General features: G+C 42.8%; 1 protein-coding gene across 2 annotated transcripts in view; it reads right to left on the reverse strand.

The window, feature by feature from the left end:
- Nucleotides 1-20,591, reverse strand: part of FTCDNL1 (formiminotransferase cyclodeaminase N-terminal like) — a 191,796-nt gene that overhangs the window by 31,815 nt on the left and 139,390 nt on the right. For both annotated transcript variants that reach the window (XM_068245091.1, XM_068245092.1), the window contains exon 5: nt 6,786-6,829. In XM_068245091.1, the coding sequence (XP_068101192.1) occupies nt 6,786-6,829 (44 nt within the window). The remainder of the gene's footprint in view (nt 1-6,785; nt 6,830-20,591) is intronic.

Genomic DNA, 20,591 nt, shown 5'->3' on the forward strand with positions numbered 1-20,591 from the left:
GTTATAGCTTATGATTTTGCTCTTAAATTCGGTTTTCCGCTTATTTCTGTGGGACAGCAGGTACAGATCACCGCAATGGACGATTCCCCATTGCAGGAGAAACAGTCCCTTACCCAGACTCAGGTAGTGTTATGTCAACTGGGAGTCTTGCATAAGGAACAGATACAATTTCTGGTACTCAAAATGTCCACCTCCACTGTTACCAATACAAGGATCGCACACACGTCGGTAGGTAGGCTGGTGCTGGACCCCCAGGCAATGTGCAAGTAATTTTCATGAAGGAGTCCGCACACAAACCGTAGAAGCAATAAACGTGAAGTATTTATTCTCCCATCACATACATGTGCAGACACGGTCTGACCTACTTAGGTCGACGCACATTTCGGGGCCACGCAGGGTCCCCTTTGTCAAGACAGATAGCAGATAAGACATACACCTTGTCAAACCAGTATACAACTATAGATATACCGCCCTAATCCTTTTGGAACAACCCCTGGGCGGTTCCATCAATCACAAAGCTGTTAAAGAGGAACTGTAACGACAAAACGGCCCCTGGGGGGTACTCACCTCGGGTGGGGGAAGCCTCAGGATCCTAATGAGGCTTCCCACGCCGTCCTGCGTCCCTCGGGGGTCTCGCTGTAGCCCTCCGTACAGCCGTGACGCAATATTTACCTTCCTGGCTCCTGCGCAGGCGCTGTGATGGCTGTTGGCGCCGAAGTAGGCGGAAATACCCGATCGCCGTCGGGTCTGCTCTACTGCGCAGGCGCAAGTTTCCGGCGCCTGCGCAGTAGAGCGGACCCGACGGAGATCGGGTATTTCCATCTATTTCCGTGCTGAAAGTCGCCACAGCGCCCCCGCTGGAGCCAGCAAAGGTAAATATTGAAGCTACAGTCGGCTCTGTCACCGGCTGTTCGGAGGGCTGCAGCGAGACCCCCGTGGGACAGAGGACGGCGTGGGAAGCCTCATTAGGATCCGGAGGCTTCCCCCACCCGAGGTGAGTACCCCCCAGGGGAGGTTTTTGTTGTTACAGAGTCTCTTTAATTCAAAATAGCTGTTGCAATTCAAACATGTCTATTTGCAATTCAATTGCATTGCCTGAATGTCAATAGGTCTACCGACCTGTCAATCAATATTATCACACTCGGATGGGTGGTTCCATCAATCACAAAACTGTTACAATTCAAATAGCTGTTACAATTCAAAAATGTCTATTTGCAATTCAATTGCATTGCCTAAATGTCAATAGGTCTATCAGCCTGTCAATCAATCCTATGAAACTCCGATGCACTGCATGTCCCAGCATGGTGTTCACATGAAACAGCATATCCAACCAACCTTGGATTACCAGGGAGGTGGTCACACCTTCCAAAGCAAGGATAGGTTGGTTGGATATGCTGTTTCATGTGAACACCATGCTGGGACATGCAGTGCATTGGAGTGTCATAGGATTGATTGACAGGCTGATAGACCTATTGACATTTAGGCAATGCAATTGAATTGCAAATAGACATTTTTGAATTGTAACAGCTATTTGAATTGTAACAGTTTTGTGATTGATGGAACCACCCATCAGAGTGTCATAAGATTGATTGACAGGTCGGTAGACCTATTGACATTCAGGCAATGCAATTGAATAGCAAATAGACATGTTTGAATTGCAACAGCTATTTTGAATTTAACAGCTTTGTGATTGATGGAACCGCCCAGGGGTTGTTCCAAAAGGATTAGGGGGTATATCTATAGTTGTATACTGGTTTGACAAGGTGTATGTCTTATCTGCTATCTGTCTTGACAAAGGGGACCCTGCGTGGCCCCGAAACGTGCGTCAACCTAAGCAGGTCAGACCGTGTCTGCACATGTATGTGATGGGAGAATAAATACTTCACGTTTATTGCTTCTACGGTTTGTGTGCGGACTCCTTCATGAAAATCACCTCCACTGTTATTCTGGGTATGCCGTGGCTTAAAAAACACTCCCCTCAGATCGACTGGCGTTCCAGGCAGTTAGTAAGTTGGTCCTCCCACTGTCGTTATCATTGTTTGGAGAAAGTTACCATAGGCGCTACCGAGATCCAAGTGGAGGGGTCATCTGAGCAGTCCTCTGACCCCTATGAGATAGAAAGCTGGAAAGCTTGGACCTCTATATTGAACCCATTCCAGCAAGAGGTTCCTGAGGGGAAACCAGATGGGGTTTTATTTGTGCCACTACAGTTTAGATTCAAAATTCTCCATATGTTTCATACTCATAAAAATGCCAGTCACCCTGGTGTGGCCCGTACTCTGGAGTTACTGGACAGATGTGTATGGTGGCCCTCTATGGTGTCTGATTGTAAAGACTTTGTCGGTAGTTGCTCAGTGTGTGTGCTAGGAGTAAGTCGTCCAGACGGGCTCCTGTGGGTACACTACAGTCACTTCCAGTGCCAGAGCAACCATGGCCCCACTTGCCCAAGGACATTGTGGGTGAATTGCCTAGGTCTGATGGGAAACCAGTCATATGGGTGGTAGTCGATAGGTTCAGCAAGATGGCCCATTTCATTCCCTTGGACGGACTCCCCACTGCACAGGAACTGGCGGAGCTCTTCATCCACCACATTTTTAGATTACATGGGATTCCAAAGAATGTGGTGTCAGATAGGGGAGTCCAGTTCGTTTCCAGATTTTGGAAGGCCTTTTGTCATCATTTGGGTATGAATCTATAATTTTCCTCCGGCTACCACCCACAGACAAACGGGCAGACCGAAAGGGTTAATCAGGCTCTAGAGCAATTTCTTAGGTGTTACGTGGCAGAGGCTCAGATGGATTGGGTCAAATTTCTGCCCTTGCAGAATTTGCTCACAATAATTTGAAGTGCGCTTCCTCGGGATTCTCCCCTTTTCAGGTTGTAACAGGAAGATCGCCAAAGTTCTCTCCTCTGCCTGTGGTCTCATCTCCCTTCCCGGCTTTGGAGGAGTGGCAGGGAACACTAAGAGAGATCTGGGAAATGGTCAAGAATAATCTAAAAAAGGCTTTCGCTACCCAGAAAAGACAGGCAGATAGGAGACGTTCTGTAGAGTGGAACTTTGCACCGGGTGGTAAGGTGTGGGTGTCTACCCGGCACTTGGCCTTAAAGTAACCTTCTGTCAAATTGGGTCCTAAATTTATAGGGCCATACTCTGTATCCAAGAAAGTCAATAACATGCCCTATGTGGTTGCACTTCCGCCCAGCATGAGAGGTGTCAAAACTTTCCATGTGTTCCTTTTGAAACCTGCCGTGCATGTGGATTCCTCGCCCATCCCCTCCCTCCTGTGGTGATTGATGGGGAACCGAAATTCGAGATAGAGCAGATTTTGGATTCTCGGGTGGTACGTAACTCCATACAGTACCTGGTTCATTGAAGGGAGTATGGGCCAGAGGAGAGATCTTGGGTACCAATTTCTCGTATGCATGCAGAAGAACTCAGGGAGGACTTTCATAGATTACATCCTGACAGACCAGGTGGTTCGTGTCTGGAGTCCACGCCTAGAGGGGAGGGTACTGTAACATCCCCTATGATGGCGGCTGCGGGTACGCAGGATACCTCTGCAGCTGCTTTTGTTCTCGGTACTGAGGCCTCATCCGTTCCGCTGGCATCTAGCACGCCAGGGACAGGACTGTCAGTTGCTCATAGGGTCGCTGTCTCACGCGGGCGCGCGCGGAGATAGGACCTTTATGCTGGAAGAAGGCGCGTCAGCTGACCTGCCAGTCGGCTGACGTCAGGAGAGACTCACGGCGCCCGGATTGGCTGATTGGCAGGGGCGTGGCTGTGGGCTCTCCTCGCTGCTTCATAAGCGTTCTCCGCTCACTTGCAAACTGTCTGCTGTTTCGAATACGTCAGTGTTAGCCCTCAGACCTTAGACTAGTTCCGGTGTGTTTTGATCTGGGAGGAAACCAGGGATTTCACACAAGACTAGGATTATTGCCTTATTGTATTATTGATATTCTGTGTACGACTCTGGCTTATCTCTGACTCTGATTCTGCTCTACGTTTCTGTACTTCTGCCCATCTGATCTAAGTTGACGAACCTCTGCCTGAATCATTACTATTCTCTTGCCTTCTGAGTTTGTACTGTACCAGCCTGTCTGTTGCTGAACCTTGCCTGTCTGACCCTTCTACTCTCCAGTGAGCCCTTGTCACTGGAGAGGTGCTCTGATAGTACCCACCAGCCCCTCTGGTAAGGTCTAGCTAAACTATCTAGTTACTATTGTTGATAGTACCCACCAGCTCCTCTGGTGGGGTCTAGCTACTATTTAGTTACTGTTGCTGATAGCGCTCACCAGCCCCTCTGGTGTGGGCTCCTAGCTACCCAGCTTATATCTTGGCTAGTACCCTCCAGCTCATCTGGTGGGGCCTAGCACAGATTGGTCGCAGATAGTACCCACCAGCTCCACTGGTGAGGTTTAATCAAACTATCTGCCATTTCCTCTATCTCCAGCCCCTCTAGTGAGATCTACCCTCTACTGTTGCATCAAACACTATTGTCACTACATCTCTGCTTTCTATACTTGCATTATTGGTGATACTGCAGATCACCACATAATCAGGTCTAGAGTCTACAGTATTGGTGATTCTGCAGATCACACAATAATCAGACGTCTGTGTTGCTACACCAATACGTTATACAATCATTACATCTAAACTTTAGATAAGATATATAGACAAGTTACTTGTTATAGTTAGTTTTTCATCCATAGTTAGATAAGATATATAGACAAGTTACTTGTTTGTGTTAGTTAGTTAGTTTTTCATATAGTTAGATTTTGATCCAGAGCTTCACCTCGGGATCACTTGAATCCACGCTTTATTACAGTGGATGAGGTTTGCATACGTTATTTGAAGAAAATTGCTACAATGGCCCCTGGTTCAAATCAAGGCCAGGAAACTATCTGCATTAAGTTTGTATGTTCTCCCCATGTTTGTGTGGTTTTCAGGCACTCTGGTTTCCTCTCACATCCTAATAGCATACTAGTTAATTTGTTACCCCCAAAATTTGTCTTAGACATATGACAATGGTATGGATTGGATTGTGGTTAAAGCTGGCTCACATTGCCAGTGCTTTGTGAGTGCCAGTGATTGAAAAGCACTTGCTAATGTAAAGCTGTGTGAGATTTTTTTTAAAAATCACATTGCTCAAGTGAGAATACACACATAGCATTACATAAGCAAATCACAGGCGCTTTGAAAAGCACTTGTAGAGTGAACCAGCCCTAAGTGACATGACTATTGTCTCTGCAAAGCACTGCCGAAGACATAAGCGATAAGTAACGATAAATAATACAGATAAGATAAATACACAATAATAATAATAGCTAATAGTCATTTTAATCTGTGTTTATGAAGGATCAATAAATAAAGAAAAAGTAACACAACTGCTTTTATTATTATTCTCAATGGCCTTTATTGAATTTACTTTTTCTCCAAACTTATCTCCTAGGAGATAACTTTTCATCTTCTATTTAACCATTTCAGCCCACGGGTATTTTTCACCTTATGGACGAGAGGAATTTTCACATTTCAGAACTCCTCCCTTTCATTCCTCAATAACTTTATCAGTACATGTAAAAATCAAAATTATCTATACCTTGTTTTTTTTTCCGCCACCAATTAGGCTTTCTTTGGGTGGTATTTTATTCTAAATGCATTATAATGGAAATAATAAGAAAAAAATGGAAAAAAAAATATTTCTCAGTTTTCAGCCATTATACTTTTAAAAGAATTCATGCTACCATAATTAAAATCCACACATTTTATTTGGCCATTTGTCCCAGTTATTGCAATGTTAAAATTATATCCCTAGTATAATGTATGGTGACAATACTTTATTTGGAAATAAAGGTGCATTTTTTCAGTTTTACATCCATCACTAATTTTTAGCCCATTATTTAATAATAATATGCCATCTTGACATAGATATTTTTTTTTTTAATTCCCTAAAGGTGTAGGTGTAATTTTACTATTTGTCCACAAGATTTCCCTGCTGAGCAAAATCGTATTAGCGTACAAAGTACATTACTTAGGCAATAATGTATTGCTACATTGTAACTATGGAAGTGATGCAGTCTTCCAATGGAAGTCACAGTGCCGGCGGGGACATTAATGAATGCTAACTTTATTCCCATTCATACATTTAATGATCGTCGGCGGTAACCGTCGGCTCTATTTAAGATTAAACACTGAACAAAAACTGTGTTTATTCTCGGCGGACATGTACGGATTGGCACAGGGGACTTTTGTCCCCTGCAGCCAATCCCCCCTGTTGCTTTTGACAGCGCGATCGCGGGCATCTGCCTGCACGATCTCCCGTACAGCCCCCCCCAAACTGCAGGGACGTGACTATCACGCCCCTGCGGGTGTAGCAGCTGCTGCTGTGGACTTGAAGCTCACGTCCACGCGGCATAAATGGTTAAAATAACTTTTCAGCACTTTGCAATTGAAAAAGTACAAAAAAGAAAGTGAAAAAGTACCACCAAAATTTTTATCATAAGTATTTTCTTGCTTGGTGGTGACTTAAAAGGCATTTTATAGATAAGGTGTAAAAATATCACCTAGTAGAAATCTTAAAAGAAAAAGTGAATTAAATAAGGGCCAATATGTCATGCCATGCAATTTTCCCTGAGCATAATTCCCCTCGTATGTACATGCCAGGGTCACAGGAAGATTTAGTAAGCAGCAGACAGAAAGCACAGCTCGTTGAAAAATGCCAAGGATCACAAAATGCTTAGTTTGAAAGTCAAAACCCCCCAAAAAGCTAATTTTTTAGACGACTGACCTTGTGAAATGTAGGTCTGTAGACTTGTGTTAGAAACTTAGAACCTGCAAAAAATAACAATCTTGTCAATTTCACTTAACATTTTTTATTGTTTTTCTGATTCAGCAAAAATTTTCTGATCGATGGTCTTTTCTTTAACTATGCGCAGGATAATACAGCTCCCATCCGATAGGCTAGAATAACGAGCTTAGCAATTCATTACTATTTTTCTTAAAAGCCAGAAGCACATAATGTTTATTAATAAAGGGACAAGGTTTACAGAATTGTATTATTATTGAACATAAAACGGTTTATAGTACAAGCAAGGGTGACATTAGCAGCTAATTAGGCTGCGAGAATCAGGTTTAATGGAATATAAATCTGAATTCTTCTCAAACCTTTAGGGCCTCATCCATTAAACATTTATACATACAAGCTTTATGGTAAAGGCGCAGGAGTGGGAGGGTGGCACGTACAGATGGTGGATCCAAGGTCAAACAACTCATTTTAAAATGCAAATCAGTCACTGGGATATTAAAGATGCTCTGAGCAGGAAAAGGGGGAATGCTCTGAAGAAACGCTGACTGTTGATGACTCGTCTAGCTTTGGCAAGAATGTGTCTGCATTTTTTTGTGTCTTTTATTATATCATAATTGTACCAGTTAACCCCATGGTAGCTTTATTGATGAAATAACCATTTAAACAATAAAAGGTGTTTGTAGACATGTAAAGTGAAATTACATTTTTTTTCCAAAATTTGCCGTGTTACAGACCTGTGATAAATCTATATTATGTGGCAACTGTACTTAATTTGGAGCAGAGATTATCCAGAAACGCACGTCTTTTTGTGTGAGAAACAAGGTGCACATAGCAGGAATCACTGATCGTTTTCAACACCTGCACTAAACACCTGACTGGCATGCCCAATCTACTTCTTTTACAAACACTGTGTTATTTTTTTTTATAGTTACATAAAAATGAGTCAAGTTAAAATAAGGTTAGCTAAACATTTCAATATACAGAGCTAAAAAAATGTAATATTAGGGAGTCTATCGTATCATTATTGACATTTACCCCCAGACTTAAAAGGGCAACTGTAGTGAGAGGTATATGGAGGCTGGCAGATTTATGCTCTTTTACACAATACTAGTTGCCTGGCTATCCTGATGATCCTTTGCCTCCAATACTTTTAGCTATAGACCCTGAACAAGCATGCAGCAGATCAGATGTTTCTGACATTATTGTCAGATCTGAAAGATTAGCTGCATGCTTGTTTCTGGTGTGGCTCATACACTACTGCAGCCAAATAGATCAGCAGGGCTGGCAGGCAACTGGTATCGTTTAAAAGGAAATAAATATGGTGGCCTCCATATACAGTGCTGCCCATAATTATTCATACCCCTGGCAAATTTTGACTTAAAGTTATTTTTATTCAACCAGCAAGTCATTTTTTGATGGGAAATGACATAGGTGTCTCCCAAAAGATTATAAGACAATGTACAAAAGGCATTGTTGTGGGGGGAAAAAAACATTTCTCAGCTTTTATTTACATTTGAGCAAAAAATGTCCAGTCCAAAATTATTCATACCCTTCTCAATAATCAATAGAAACGCCTTTATTAGCTGTTACAGCCATCAAATGATTGCAGACCAGCTTTCTGCATGTCTCCACAGGTATTTTTGCCCATTGATCTTTAGCAATGAGCCAACCTTTTCAGGTTGGAGGTTCTTCTTGCTATCGACCCGATCTTTAGCTCCCTCCACAGATTCTCAATTGGATTCAAGTCAGGACTCTGGCTGGGCCACTCCAAAGCGTTAATGTTGTTGTCTGCTAACCATTTCTTCACCACTTTTGCTGTTTGTTTTGGGTAGTTGTTACGCTTAAATGTCCACTGGTGCCCAAGGCCTAGTTTCTCTGCAGACTGCCTGATGTTGTCGTTGAGAATCCTCATGTATTGCTCTTTTTTCATGGTGCCATTTACTGTGATTGGGTTCCCTGGTCCATTCGCTAGAAAACACCTCCTAAGCATTAGGTTCCCACCACCCTGTTTGAAAGAGGGGATGTGTTCTTTGGTTTGAAGGCTTTTCCTTTTTTACGACAAATTAAGGAAACATCATTGTGACCAAAAAATTCAATTTTTGTTTCATCTAACCCTAACATCTAACCCTAACACAGAAGACCAGGGCCCATATGCAATTCAGTTTTTCTCCTAAGTTTTCTCCTGGGTGATATTTTTTAAATTTGTTAATAAAATGCATTTTGAGCCATCAGAAAGCAAGAAAATGCTCAAAATAATTTTGATAGTACTTTTTTCATTAACTTTTTGGTGCTTTTTTTAGTTGAAAAGTGTAGGAAAGTTGTTTTAATTTGAAGATGAAAAATTATCTCCTTGGAGAAAACTCAAGTGAAAAAGTGAATTGCATATGGGCCCAGGGCCCATATGCAATTCATTTTTTCACCTGCTTTTTCTCCTAGGTGATATTTTAAAAATTGTCAATAAAATATATTAAAAACCACCAGCAAGGAAGAAAATACTCAAAATAATTTTGATAATACATGTTCACCAACCTTCTGGTACTTTTTCAGTTACAAAGTGATGAAAAATTATTTTAAATAGAAAATGAAAAATTATCTCCTAGGAGAAAACTCAAGTGAAAAAGTTAATCGCATATGGCCCCAGATGAGCATTTGCAAAGGCCAAGCAAGCTTTTGTGTGCCTTATCTGGAGAAGTGGCATCCTCCTTGGTCTGCATCTGTGGCAGTGTCCGTTGGATTGCTGTTCTTCAACTGTTGAGTTGATTAAAACAGCTGTTCCCAATTAAGCAGGGTAATTAGGGTGCTTTAGAACCGCTTGGACTATTTGGAATGGTATAGAACTTTGGATTTTTCCAGAGACTATGAAAGTTTGTAAAGGGTATGAATAATTTTGGACTAGACACTTTTTGCTCAAATGTAAATAAAAGCTGATAGTTTTTTTTCACAACAATGCCTCTTATACATTCTTTTATTATCTTTGGGGAGACACCTATGTCATGCCCCATCAAAAATTACTTGCTGGTTGAAGAAAAGTAACTATAAGTCAAAATTTGCCAGGGGTATAAATAATTATTGGCAGCACCCTTCAATTGTCCTTTAACCTATTTTGGTTCCTGGACGTAGAAACTACATCCAGGAACCATGCGCGCTACCCGCGTTCCCACGGCCGATTGCGCGCGTGCACGCGCACTCCCGGCCGTGGATTCGGTAACCACAGGATCAATGTATCGGGCTATGGTGCCCGATCACTGATTCCTCTCCCCCGTTGAAAAAGCTGTGCTTTTTCTGGCCGTTTCCTCCCCTCTGCGTCACTCTAAGCGTGTGTTACGCTTAGAGTGACGTCATGTAAACAAACTCATGGCCGCCATCTTGTGGCCAAAAAGTAAAACTACAACTAAAAGTAAAAAAAAATTAAAACAGCACACAATTACATTATAAAACTATAATTTACATCCCACCCTCCCAAAAATACCCAAATAAAATGTTTAATATAAAAAAAAAATCATTACAATTAAAAAAAAAAAAAAAAAGGAAATATTTACCTAAGGGTCTAAACTTTTTAAATATCGATGTAAATATGAAATATTTCTATATTTTTTTTATTTTAAACTTGTAAATAGTGATAGATGCAAAACGGAAAAAATGCACCTTTATTTCCAAATAAAATATTGTCACCATACATTGTGATAGGGACATAATTTTAATGGTGTAATAACCGGGACATATGGGCAAATACAATACGTGAGTTTTAATTATGGAGGCATGTATTATTTTAAAACTATAATGGCTGAAAACTGAGAAATAATGATTTTTTCCGTTTTTTTCTTATTCTTCCTGTTAAAATGCATTTGCTGTAAAGTGGCTCTTAGCAAAATGTACTCCCCAAAGAAAGCCTAATTGGTGGCGGAAAAAACAAGATATAGATCAGTTCATTGTGATAAGTAGTGATAAAGTTATAGGCTAATGAATGGGAGGTGAACATTTCTCAAGTGAAAACGACGGAACGCGAATGGGTTAAAAATGCACAACAACCTGTAACATGGACAATAATAAAAACCACTATGATTGTTCAAAATGAAGAATATTAGCTAACAGTACCCTGCAGTATCACAAATAACACCACACAAATTAGCATTTTAAACATAAATTCACCAACAAATCATTGGGTGTACATCTGCAGCTGCCAAAACATCATTTGCATAATCCTGTTTCAACTCAAAAATATTTGTATCTAATTGACCATCTCTTGTTTTGAGGTTTGCTGTGTAATGTCATGCGAGAAGTAAGAAGACCAGGATGGAAAGAGCAAGAGAGGGAAGTTGCATGGAAGAAAAAAGTATAATATAATTATAACTCTGCTGCACTATTCTGAAAATTTGGTTGCAAATGGCAGGTGATGGTAGAGTGCCAGAAAAAGTCTATCGAATCGCAGGCCTTTTGGTTTCTTTTAGTCCTCTATACTTTCCTAGTAGTTTTGGGTCACCCTGAGCTGCTTGGGTTTCTGTTGTACTGGTCCAAGCCATATCCCATAGAGCAGTGATGGCTAACCTTGGCACTCCAGCTGTGGTGGAATTACAAGTTCCATGAGGCATTGCAATATTCTGACAGCTCTAAGCATAACTTGGGGAGGCAGAGGCATGATGGGATTTGTAGTTTTGTCACAGCTGGAGTGCCAAGGTTAGCCATCACTGCCATAGAGCCTTAACAATCCATGCCATGCACTGATGAGGACCAACTGCCCGAAACAGGCTGCCTGCATGTTGGGTTGAGGTGGCTCTGTAAATTTTATAAGCTATAGGCTTGCTACACCAGCAGTTCTAGATGTAAGCCTGGCTTCAGGAGCATAAAGAGATAGTTTGCATGTTCAGTAGTGGTGCATTGTGGGAGACCACAGTCACTCGCTTAAAGTTGAGTTATCGCAAATACCTTCTGTTTTAAGAAGGTGGAGTGGCTTTTTAGTAAAAGGGGTTTTTGGCCTCATTTAGTGCGTACGTATTAGTACACCACTGGTGAGCTGGGCCAAGGGTGAGCTCAATGACGGCTCACCCTGCTCCCACTCAAATTCCGGGCAGTATTAAATACTACTCCCCCTATGAGTGGTAGCAACTTGGAGGGAGAAGTAATTTGGAGTCCGGAACCCCAAATCACCTTTACACAGGGAATGCACTGTGGCATAGCACTAGTGCTATAGCGGCGCACAGCTAACGCACTCAGCGCTAAATGCCAAAACCATCTGCTTGGTCTTTTAGTCCTCTGTACTTTCCTAGTTTTTGGTCACCCTGAGCTGCTTTGGTATTCTGTTGTATGAAAGGAAGAATGAACCATCAGCTTGCCCAGAGACTGTAGATACTACTTACCCTCATTCGACTCTTCGTCATGCTTTAAAGCAAGCCTGGAATCTTAATAGACCTGAACTTTTGGGTACCTCGAGTCCTGCACGAAAGCAGAGGGATGACAGTGATTATGTGTGGTTGATCACGAAGTACGGGGCCCACTGAGACCGTCTGCGCAAACTATTGGGATGATATTGGTTGATCCTTACAACATCCTGAAGGTAGCAGGAAATGTTAACCCCAGACCTATGATTACGGCCTCGAGGGCAACCAATTACAGTGACTGCTTAGTGCATGGTGAGCTACAACCAAGGTCATCTATGTGGCTACAGAGACATATCCCAAATGGAATGTTCAGGTGCTCCAAGTGTAAGTTCTGTCCTTATGTCCTTAATTAAATTTTTTACGATAGTACAGGAGAAAATAAGTATTCAATTAATACATTTATTAATTGTGCCATGGAAAAAGTTGACTATATGTTGGAATGTCCATGCAGACTTAGGGTCTCGGAGCTCATGGCCATCATTGTGGGAGGAAAGGCCCAGAGCCTTTTGGCCTGCCACTATAGGGAATGCCATGATAATAGGGTCATTGGCACGAAGGTGAAGGAGGGGGATTTTTAATTTGAGCACTGTCTTCCATCAGGGGCTGAAAGCAGAACTGGATCCGTCTCCCTTTCTAAAAAATTGAACCAGTATAGATAACTGCTTTTGTTATGAGTTTTATATGTGTGTGTATGAGGGTTCCACAGTGTGTGACCTGGCCTGCTGCCTTATCAATCTGCTGAGCTGTGCTCCCCCTCCTCCTGGAACTTACTGATGGCTTTTCTCCTTGCCTTCCATGCTCATGAGATTGGTGAGCTATCTATAAATGAATAGTGGAAGCAATGGGTCGACTGATTGTTGGATCAACTATTTGATACCAAACCTTGTCTCACCGTGTATGGCCACTATGTGGATTACAATGGATGGGTGCATATTTACAAGGGACAATGATATGCACCTTTTCCCTCAATAATGCTTTGGAAACTGTATTGAAATATTCCTGCTACTTGTCGATAACTGAAAAAGAGTCCCCTCTATTTTCTCTGCAAATTAATAAGGAATCCTCTCTCTAATGCTGGGAATACATGGTTCGTTTCTGGCGCTTTATTCTCCTCTCAATCGTTTTTGCCGCTCGATCCTGCAGTCGATTCTCTTATCTTCCGCTCGTTTTTCTTATCTTTTTCCATTCTATCAGAAATGGAGCAGCGAAAGGATCGAAAGGGAAATCGGACATGTCGGAAATTATCTATCTAATTCTAATCCCCTCAAAGATGAACCGTGTACTCCCAGCAAGCTAGCTGTGAGCTCTCAGTTCGTGTGTGCAGCCTTGTTGCAGATGAATGATGTTCACATTCACTGTATAAATTGGCATGAACGTTGAATTCTGCTCTTACTATGCAAAGGGGCGGTTCTGCCACTACAAATAAAAGGGGTGGACACAGCTGCTAAAGCCACAACCTGACGATGCAGCCAATTTGCTGTAAAACATTTAGGTGGGTGGAGTCTGCACCAGCCAGCATCCCAGCTCACCTAGGCCACGTGTTCCAAGTGCCGAAAGCGTGGCTGATCAAGGAGGGTGGCCAGGGTTTTAATCTAGTGCACTCCCTCCTTCCCCTGTTTATGTTTTTTGTCAGCATGCACACAGCTTATGCTGGTGTATGTGCATGGTGTGCATGGATACATTACGTTAGCTCCCTTGTGCGATTGGTATGATGCGGTATCTGTCCCATGAGAGGACGTCAGGATGTGTGCTCCTAATACCTAAATAGGTTTGACGCAATGAATGTTTGCATGTCTGCACTATGCATGTTACAGGGCCTGAGTTAGGACACCTATGTTTACCTGGGTACTTCTGCGCAGTGTAGGTGACTAAGCAAAATAATGCATTCCTTCGTGAACTAAGACCCCGGCTTTTAATTTAGCTGTAGGGATAACAGTGGTGCCTGGATAAGTGAATCTGTAAATGCATTTGTTTGAACATTTGCATGCGAGCGTGCAAAGGGTTACTGATTTTTGTTATTTATCTGGCCACACTCCCTTTAGCACCTCCCTTTCCTTAAATTACTTATTTAAATGTCCTAACTAGAGACAAAGTGCCTGGATTTATGTGTTTTTTTCTTGTTATGGACCCTTGTGGCCAGGGTTTTAATCTAGTGCACTCCCTCCTTCCCATTTGTGTTTTTTGCAAGCATGCACACAGCTTATGCTGGTGTATGTGCATTGTGCGCATGGATTTTTTTATTTTTTTAATCCAGGAGGGTGTCGCGAGATCTGGACAGAGGTACAGACGCAGGAGAAAAGTACATATTGCTGGCTTGAGATTACTTACTGTGAATAACCATGAGTTTAGGTAGCTGTGGTAGCAGTGAGTCTGGCGGCGAGTGAGTCAGCCCCTCTCACTATCAGTGCACTGACCTGTCTATATCTTCAGAAGGACTGTGAGCAGATCTGCTGAAGGAATTGTGATCCATGTATCTGACTTTCCGTCATGGTAAGGAGGAATAATAAGGCGATAACTCCCTGGATTTGCTCCACATAACATTGTTTCAAGGGGGCCCCGCAATGCTGTATTATATTATAAGGCAGTGTGAATGTGTGTATGAGTGTGTGGGCATGAGTGTGCTGCTAATATAACCCTATGGGTAAAACATTCCAATTATAGATCATTATTACCCAGACCAAACAAACGGTAGTCTTGAGGCCATTAACTCTGGTCAGAGCCAGGGTTTAACAATTTTTAAAGGAATACTATCGATTGAAATGACTTTTTTTTAATACTCTATATTAGTGTACACATTACCACTAGTGCTAGGGGCACTTTATTTATTCACCCAGGTCTCTCTCTTGCTATCCCTTCATTTCTCACACAGCTCATAGTAGTTTGGGTCACCCTGAGCTGCTTGGTTACTCTCACAAATATATGTCACTGTGTCACTCACAGCATGCAGAGGACAAGAGGAGAAATAGGCTGATCTGAGGTGGTAACAGGTAACTAAATGAGCTGGAATATTGCTGGAATATAACTAGCTATACCACAAGTCTGTGTTTACACTCAGACTGGCTGCCTGCTTGAGGTGATTCACTCCAGGCTGCATCCACTTTACAAGCTGTTGAGAGGGGCAGACCACTGTCTACAATTAGCATTATTAGTATCTTTATCAGTCAAGAGAAGCAAAGATAAAAAAAACACACATTGCTAGAATCTTTAACCCCTTACCACCATATCAATAAGATTCTTTCAGCAAGGTGATAATTAAACTATAAACGGAGGAGTTGATAGCAACTCCCCTGTGCAGACACATGGTCTAGCCCTCTGGGAGCTCAGTATTAGATACATTTTGTATCCAACACTGACACCAAAACTGATGGAGGATTTTACAGCTGAGAGGAACAGCTGTGTGAGGAATCAAATTGCTCCTAGTACTTGTCCTAATGTATGCTACAACATACAGCATTTAAAAATAAATGCATACATCGATAGTATTCCTTTAAGCTCTCTTTCATCTGGATTTTTTATTTTGTATTCATTTTTGAATTCATTGTATTTATTTTGAATTGTTGCACAGAAAGCACCTATCAATAACACGACCATTTGCCCTACCTCCCAAGCCCGTTGCAGGGCGACACCCTGGACAGGCACTTTCCTTTATGCCCACATTCAAAATGTCACAAGATGCTGCAATTTCCTCCTCCGTAATATCTCCAAGATCCGCCCCTTCCTGACCCTGGACACTACCAAGCTGCTCATCCATGTCCTCTTCATCTCCCGCCTTGATTACTGCAACTCCCTTCTGTCATCCCTCCCTTTGAACCGCAATGCCTCCCTTCAATCAGTTATGAACTCAACTGCCATACTCATCAAATCCTCTCACCGCTCTGCATCTTTGAATCCCTGCACTGGCCCCCTATCCGATTTAGGATACAATTCAAGAGTCTATGCCTGGCCAATAAATCTGTGCACAAAACCTTCCCTACCTACATCTTGGAACTTGTTTACAGATATATACCAGGTCACCACCTCCTGTTCTCCAACCACCTTTACCTAACTGCCCCGTGCATTTCACATGCGTGCTTGCAGGATTTCTCAAGAGCCGCCCCACCCTCTGTAACTCTCTTTCACCGCCCATCAGATTTGCCTCCTCCTTCTACACATTCAAGCACATTCCCTAGTGTATTCTACATGATTGTGTGCTCCTTTCCTATGACTGCCTCATACTTATATTACAGGGCCTACCTAACCAGCCAAAATTGCATGATCATGTATTTTTTACCCTGTTTGCCGTGTATAACTTTGTCCTATGTTGTATAGCCTTATCACGTCTGTCATCCTTTGTATCATTGTATGTATTTATTGTCCAGCGCTGCGTAATATGTTTCTGCATTATAAATACAATAAATAATAATATAAAATAATAATATTAGGAAAGAGAACCCCCAACTGTAAGTTACAAGAGCTTCTTGCCGTGTTTGAATTACAGGGCGCAAAGCCCTGCTCAGCATAAATTTAAATGGAGGCTGGTAGACCTGGCAGCTTGACTCTGACCTTAGGCAACTTGGAAAAATTGTGGAATGTCTCTAGCATTGGCATTATGCAAGCATAACAACACATTTCTCAATAGTTTTGGGCTTCTAGGTTGCAGTATTTTGCAACTTTGTCCATTCTGCTCTTTAGTTCATTAATCATCCAGCTTAGTTCTTGGGCCTTATCATTTCAGCTTTGTGCTCTGGCGCTCTCACCTGCATAGTTTGCTGAATCTGCTCAGGAAGGAGCAGGGGCCCCCTTGATGTTTTGTATCAGGGCTGCTGTAAACAGTTGGAGTATTTTTTTAACTGGTGAGCCTGCTGTGTTCCCACTTTTTTCCACCCTTGATCCTCCATCTCTCCTACATCCGATCTCTCAGGTTTGGAGCCAAGTGCTAACATCTGAACTACCTGTGAGCCCGTTTCTGAGGCCACAGGCAAGGAGCTCACATTAGGAATGTTTGTTCAGCATGGTACAACACATATCCTCCAACTTATTTTGAGCAGCCCTATTTCCAGGGGCATGCAGGCCATGCGACCACCCTGATCGCTGAGGGAGGGTGGGTGCAGTGATGGAGGGGAGAGCCGTGGCCACACTGGGACTCAGCCACGGGGAGGGCGGCACGACTTCTCCCTCCTTTTCTCTACCCAGGGCCCCCCTCTATGCAGAGTTAGCGCAGCAGGAAGCCTGGTAAGAGGAACTCACCTTCCTGCTCGCTCCAATCGCCACTCACTTGCCGCTGGTTTCTTCTGCATAAACGCTGATACACACTCAACTTCCTGATTACCAGGAAGTACAGTGTGTATCAGCTGTTATACAGACGGAGAATAGTAGCAAGTGAGCTCTGCATAGAGGGGGGAGCATGAAGGGCGGCCCTAGGGAGAGGAAGGGAGGGAGAAGTCAGGCCACCCTCCCCGCGGCTGACTCCCCCCTCCATTATGGGGGGTGGGGGCACCTAACTATCTAACCTATATTGCGGGCATCTACCTATCTAACTTATACTGGGGGCTCCTACCTATCTAACCTATACTGGTGGCACCTTCTTATCTAACTTATACTATGGAAACCTACCTATATAACATATAATGCGGGCACCTATCTACCTAACCTATACTGGGAGGACCTACCTATCTAACCTATACTGAGGGCACCTACCTAGCTAACCTATACTGGGGTGCCTACCTATCTAACCTATACTGCGGGCACCTACCTAGCTAACATATACTGGGGGCAACTATACTGGCTACCTATATTGGAGGCACCCACCTAGCTAACCTATACTGGGGCAGGTGCCTATTTAATCTATATTAGGGGTACCTGCCTATCTAACCTATGTTGGGGGCAACCATACTGGCTACCTATACTGGAGGCACCTACCTGGCTAACCTATACTTGGGAGAATTACACTGAGGCACCTATGCCTGGCTACCTATACTCGGGGGACCTATAGCTGGCTACCTATACTGGGTGCAACTAGACCTGGCTAAACTATACTGCGGGCACCTATACTTGGCTCACCCTGGGTTCAATTTAGCCTAGTAACTGCCCTGAATTTGAGGTAGGCAGAGGTGGTATTAAAGGTGAACAGTGTATTTTAAAACTGCTTCTGTGATTCTTTATAACCTTATTTAGATATATATATTATTACAGTCACAGTTATTTTAATACCTTTGTGGGTTCAGTTTATATCTCATTTTGTTATTATATTTTGTGATCTTACAAAGTAAAATAAAATAAAAGGTTTACACCAGAAACACTGAAATATATTACCCATCCACCTATTTCTCCTTCGGAAGATAACATCCAAGTTATTTTTGCAATATGTTTATATCCCTTTGTCACCTTTTTTAGCTAAAAGTTTTACCCTCAAATGATAACAAAAGGCAAAAACCACAGAGCACTGATACACCTTTTAGCATTGTTATTGAGTGACATTTGGCACAAACTCCTAAGTCACCCACTGAGAGTCAGTGTAGGACCACACTAGGCAGAATCACATATGTGTTTTTCACTATGTGCTATGGAAAACGCATATGTGATTCTGCCAAGTGTGTTCCTACCCTCATCATACCTTGAAGATGGAAAAAAAAGTGGGATGAACAAAATCTACAGATGCCTGAAGCTAATTGGTGAAGACAGAGCTCTGTTGAAGTGGGATCTGGGGAGAATTGGAAGGTACAGGAGTACAGAAACAGAAAGAAGAAAAAGAGGAAGAGGAAAGGGGGGAGGGGTAGGGGGGATAACAAAAACAGTACGGAAAGGCCTTTTTAGCCTGAGGTCACCACTGGAGTCCTTGCTGTGCAATAGAGATTTCCTACCAGGTTAGGACATTGGGAGCTTGAGGGATTGAGAGCAGTGCTGGGCCGAAATTACGCATTAGCGTAATTACGCATCGTAATTCACTACAAATGCACCGTAAGCGTTACGTGTAAGGTTACTTAATTACGCGTAGACCGTAGGTTACATTATTACGCGTAACAAATTACGCATAAGACAGTAAACTTCCATTGAAATTACACAGTCTGCCGTAATCGCGTAATATTACGCTCCCGTATAATATAAAAAAGCCGCCGACTTTAAGGGTTAATAGCAAAGCCCCCTTAAGTGCTAAGAGCCTCAAATTTGGAGAATATATTAAGGAGATCAGAAGGAATAAGAGGAAAAACATTTTTTTCAAAAAGACCTTATAGTTTTTGAGAAAATCGATGTTAAAGTTTCAAAGGAAAAATATATACATTTAAAAACCCGCCGAATTTAACGGTTAATAGCAAAGCCTGCTTAAAATTTTGGAACACCAAATTCAAAGGGTATATTAAGGGGATCAGTGGGAATAAGAGGAAAAAAACATTTTTCAAAAAGACCTTATAGTTTTTGAGAAAATCGATTTTTAAGTTTCAAGGGCAAAAATGTCTTTTAAATGCGGAAAATGTCAGTTTTTTTTGCACAGGTAACAATAGTGTTTTATTTTCATAGATTCCCCCAAGTGGGAAGAGTTTTACTTACTTCGTTCTGAGTGTGGGAAGTATAAAAAAAAAACGACGTGGGGTCCCCCCTCCCAGACCTCTTTAACCCCTTGTCCCCCATGCAGACTGGGATAGCCAGAATGCGGAGCACCGGCCGCGTGGGGCTCCGCACCCTGACTATACCAGCCCGCATGGTCCATGGATTGGGGGGTCTCGGAAGGGGAGGGGCAGCCAAGCTTTCCCCTCCCCCTCCGAGCCCTTGTCCAATCCAAGGACAAGGGGCTCTTCTCCACCTCCGATGGGCGGTGGAGGTGGAGGCCGCGATTTCCTGGGGGGGTTCATGGTGGCATCTGGGAGTCCCCTTTAAAAAGGGGTCCCCCAGATGCCCACCCCCCCTCCCAGGAGAAATGAGTATAGAGGTACTTGTACCCCTTACCCATTTCCTTTAAGAGTTAAAAGTAAATAAACACACAAACACATAGAAAAAGTATTTTAATTGAACAAAAAACATAACCACGAAAAAAGTCCTTTAATATTCTTAATTAACCATTAATACTTACCTGTCCCTTTAAAAGCCAGTTCCCACGCAATATCCTCGGAAATATACTAATCAGTTACAATGTAACAAAGTTGTTACAATGTAACAACTTTGTTACTTTGTAACTCCACCGCACCCGACGTCACTCGCCGCTCACCCGCCGGCCGCCGCATACACTAACGCTAAGTCCCCGCCGGCTCCCGCCGTCCACTCCGCCCACACCTGTCACCCATATACATGCTGGCACCCATGGGTGCCAGCATGTATATAGGTGACATGTGGGAGAGGCAGGGAGGGCAGCGAGAGCCGGCGGGACTTAGCATCCTGCACCCGACAGAGCTCTGAGCTATATAGCTCAGAGCTCTCTAAAGCATCTTTGTATTTGGGCTCC

The sequence above is a fragment of the Hyperolius riggenbachi genome, chromosome 7 (assembly GCF_040937935.1).
Source record: "Hyperolius riggenbachi isolate aHypRig1 chromosome 7, aHypRig1.pri, whole genome shotgun sequence".
Taxonomy (NCBI): Eukaryota; Metazoa; Chordata; class Amphibia; order Anura; family Hyperoliidae; genus Hyperolius; species Hyperolius riggenbachi.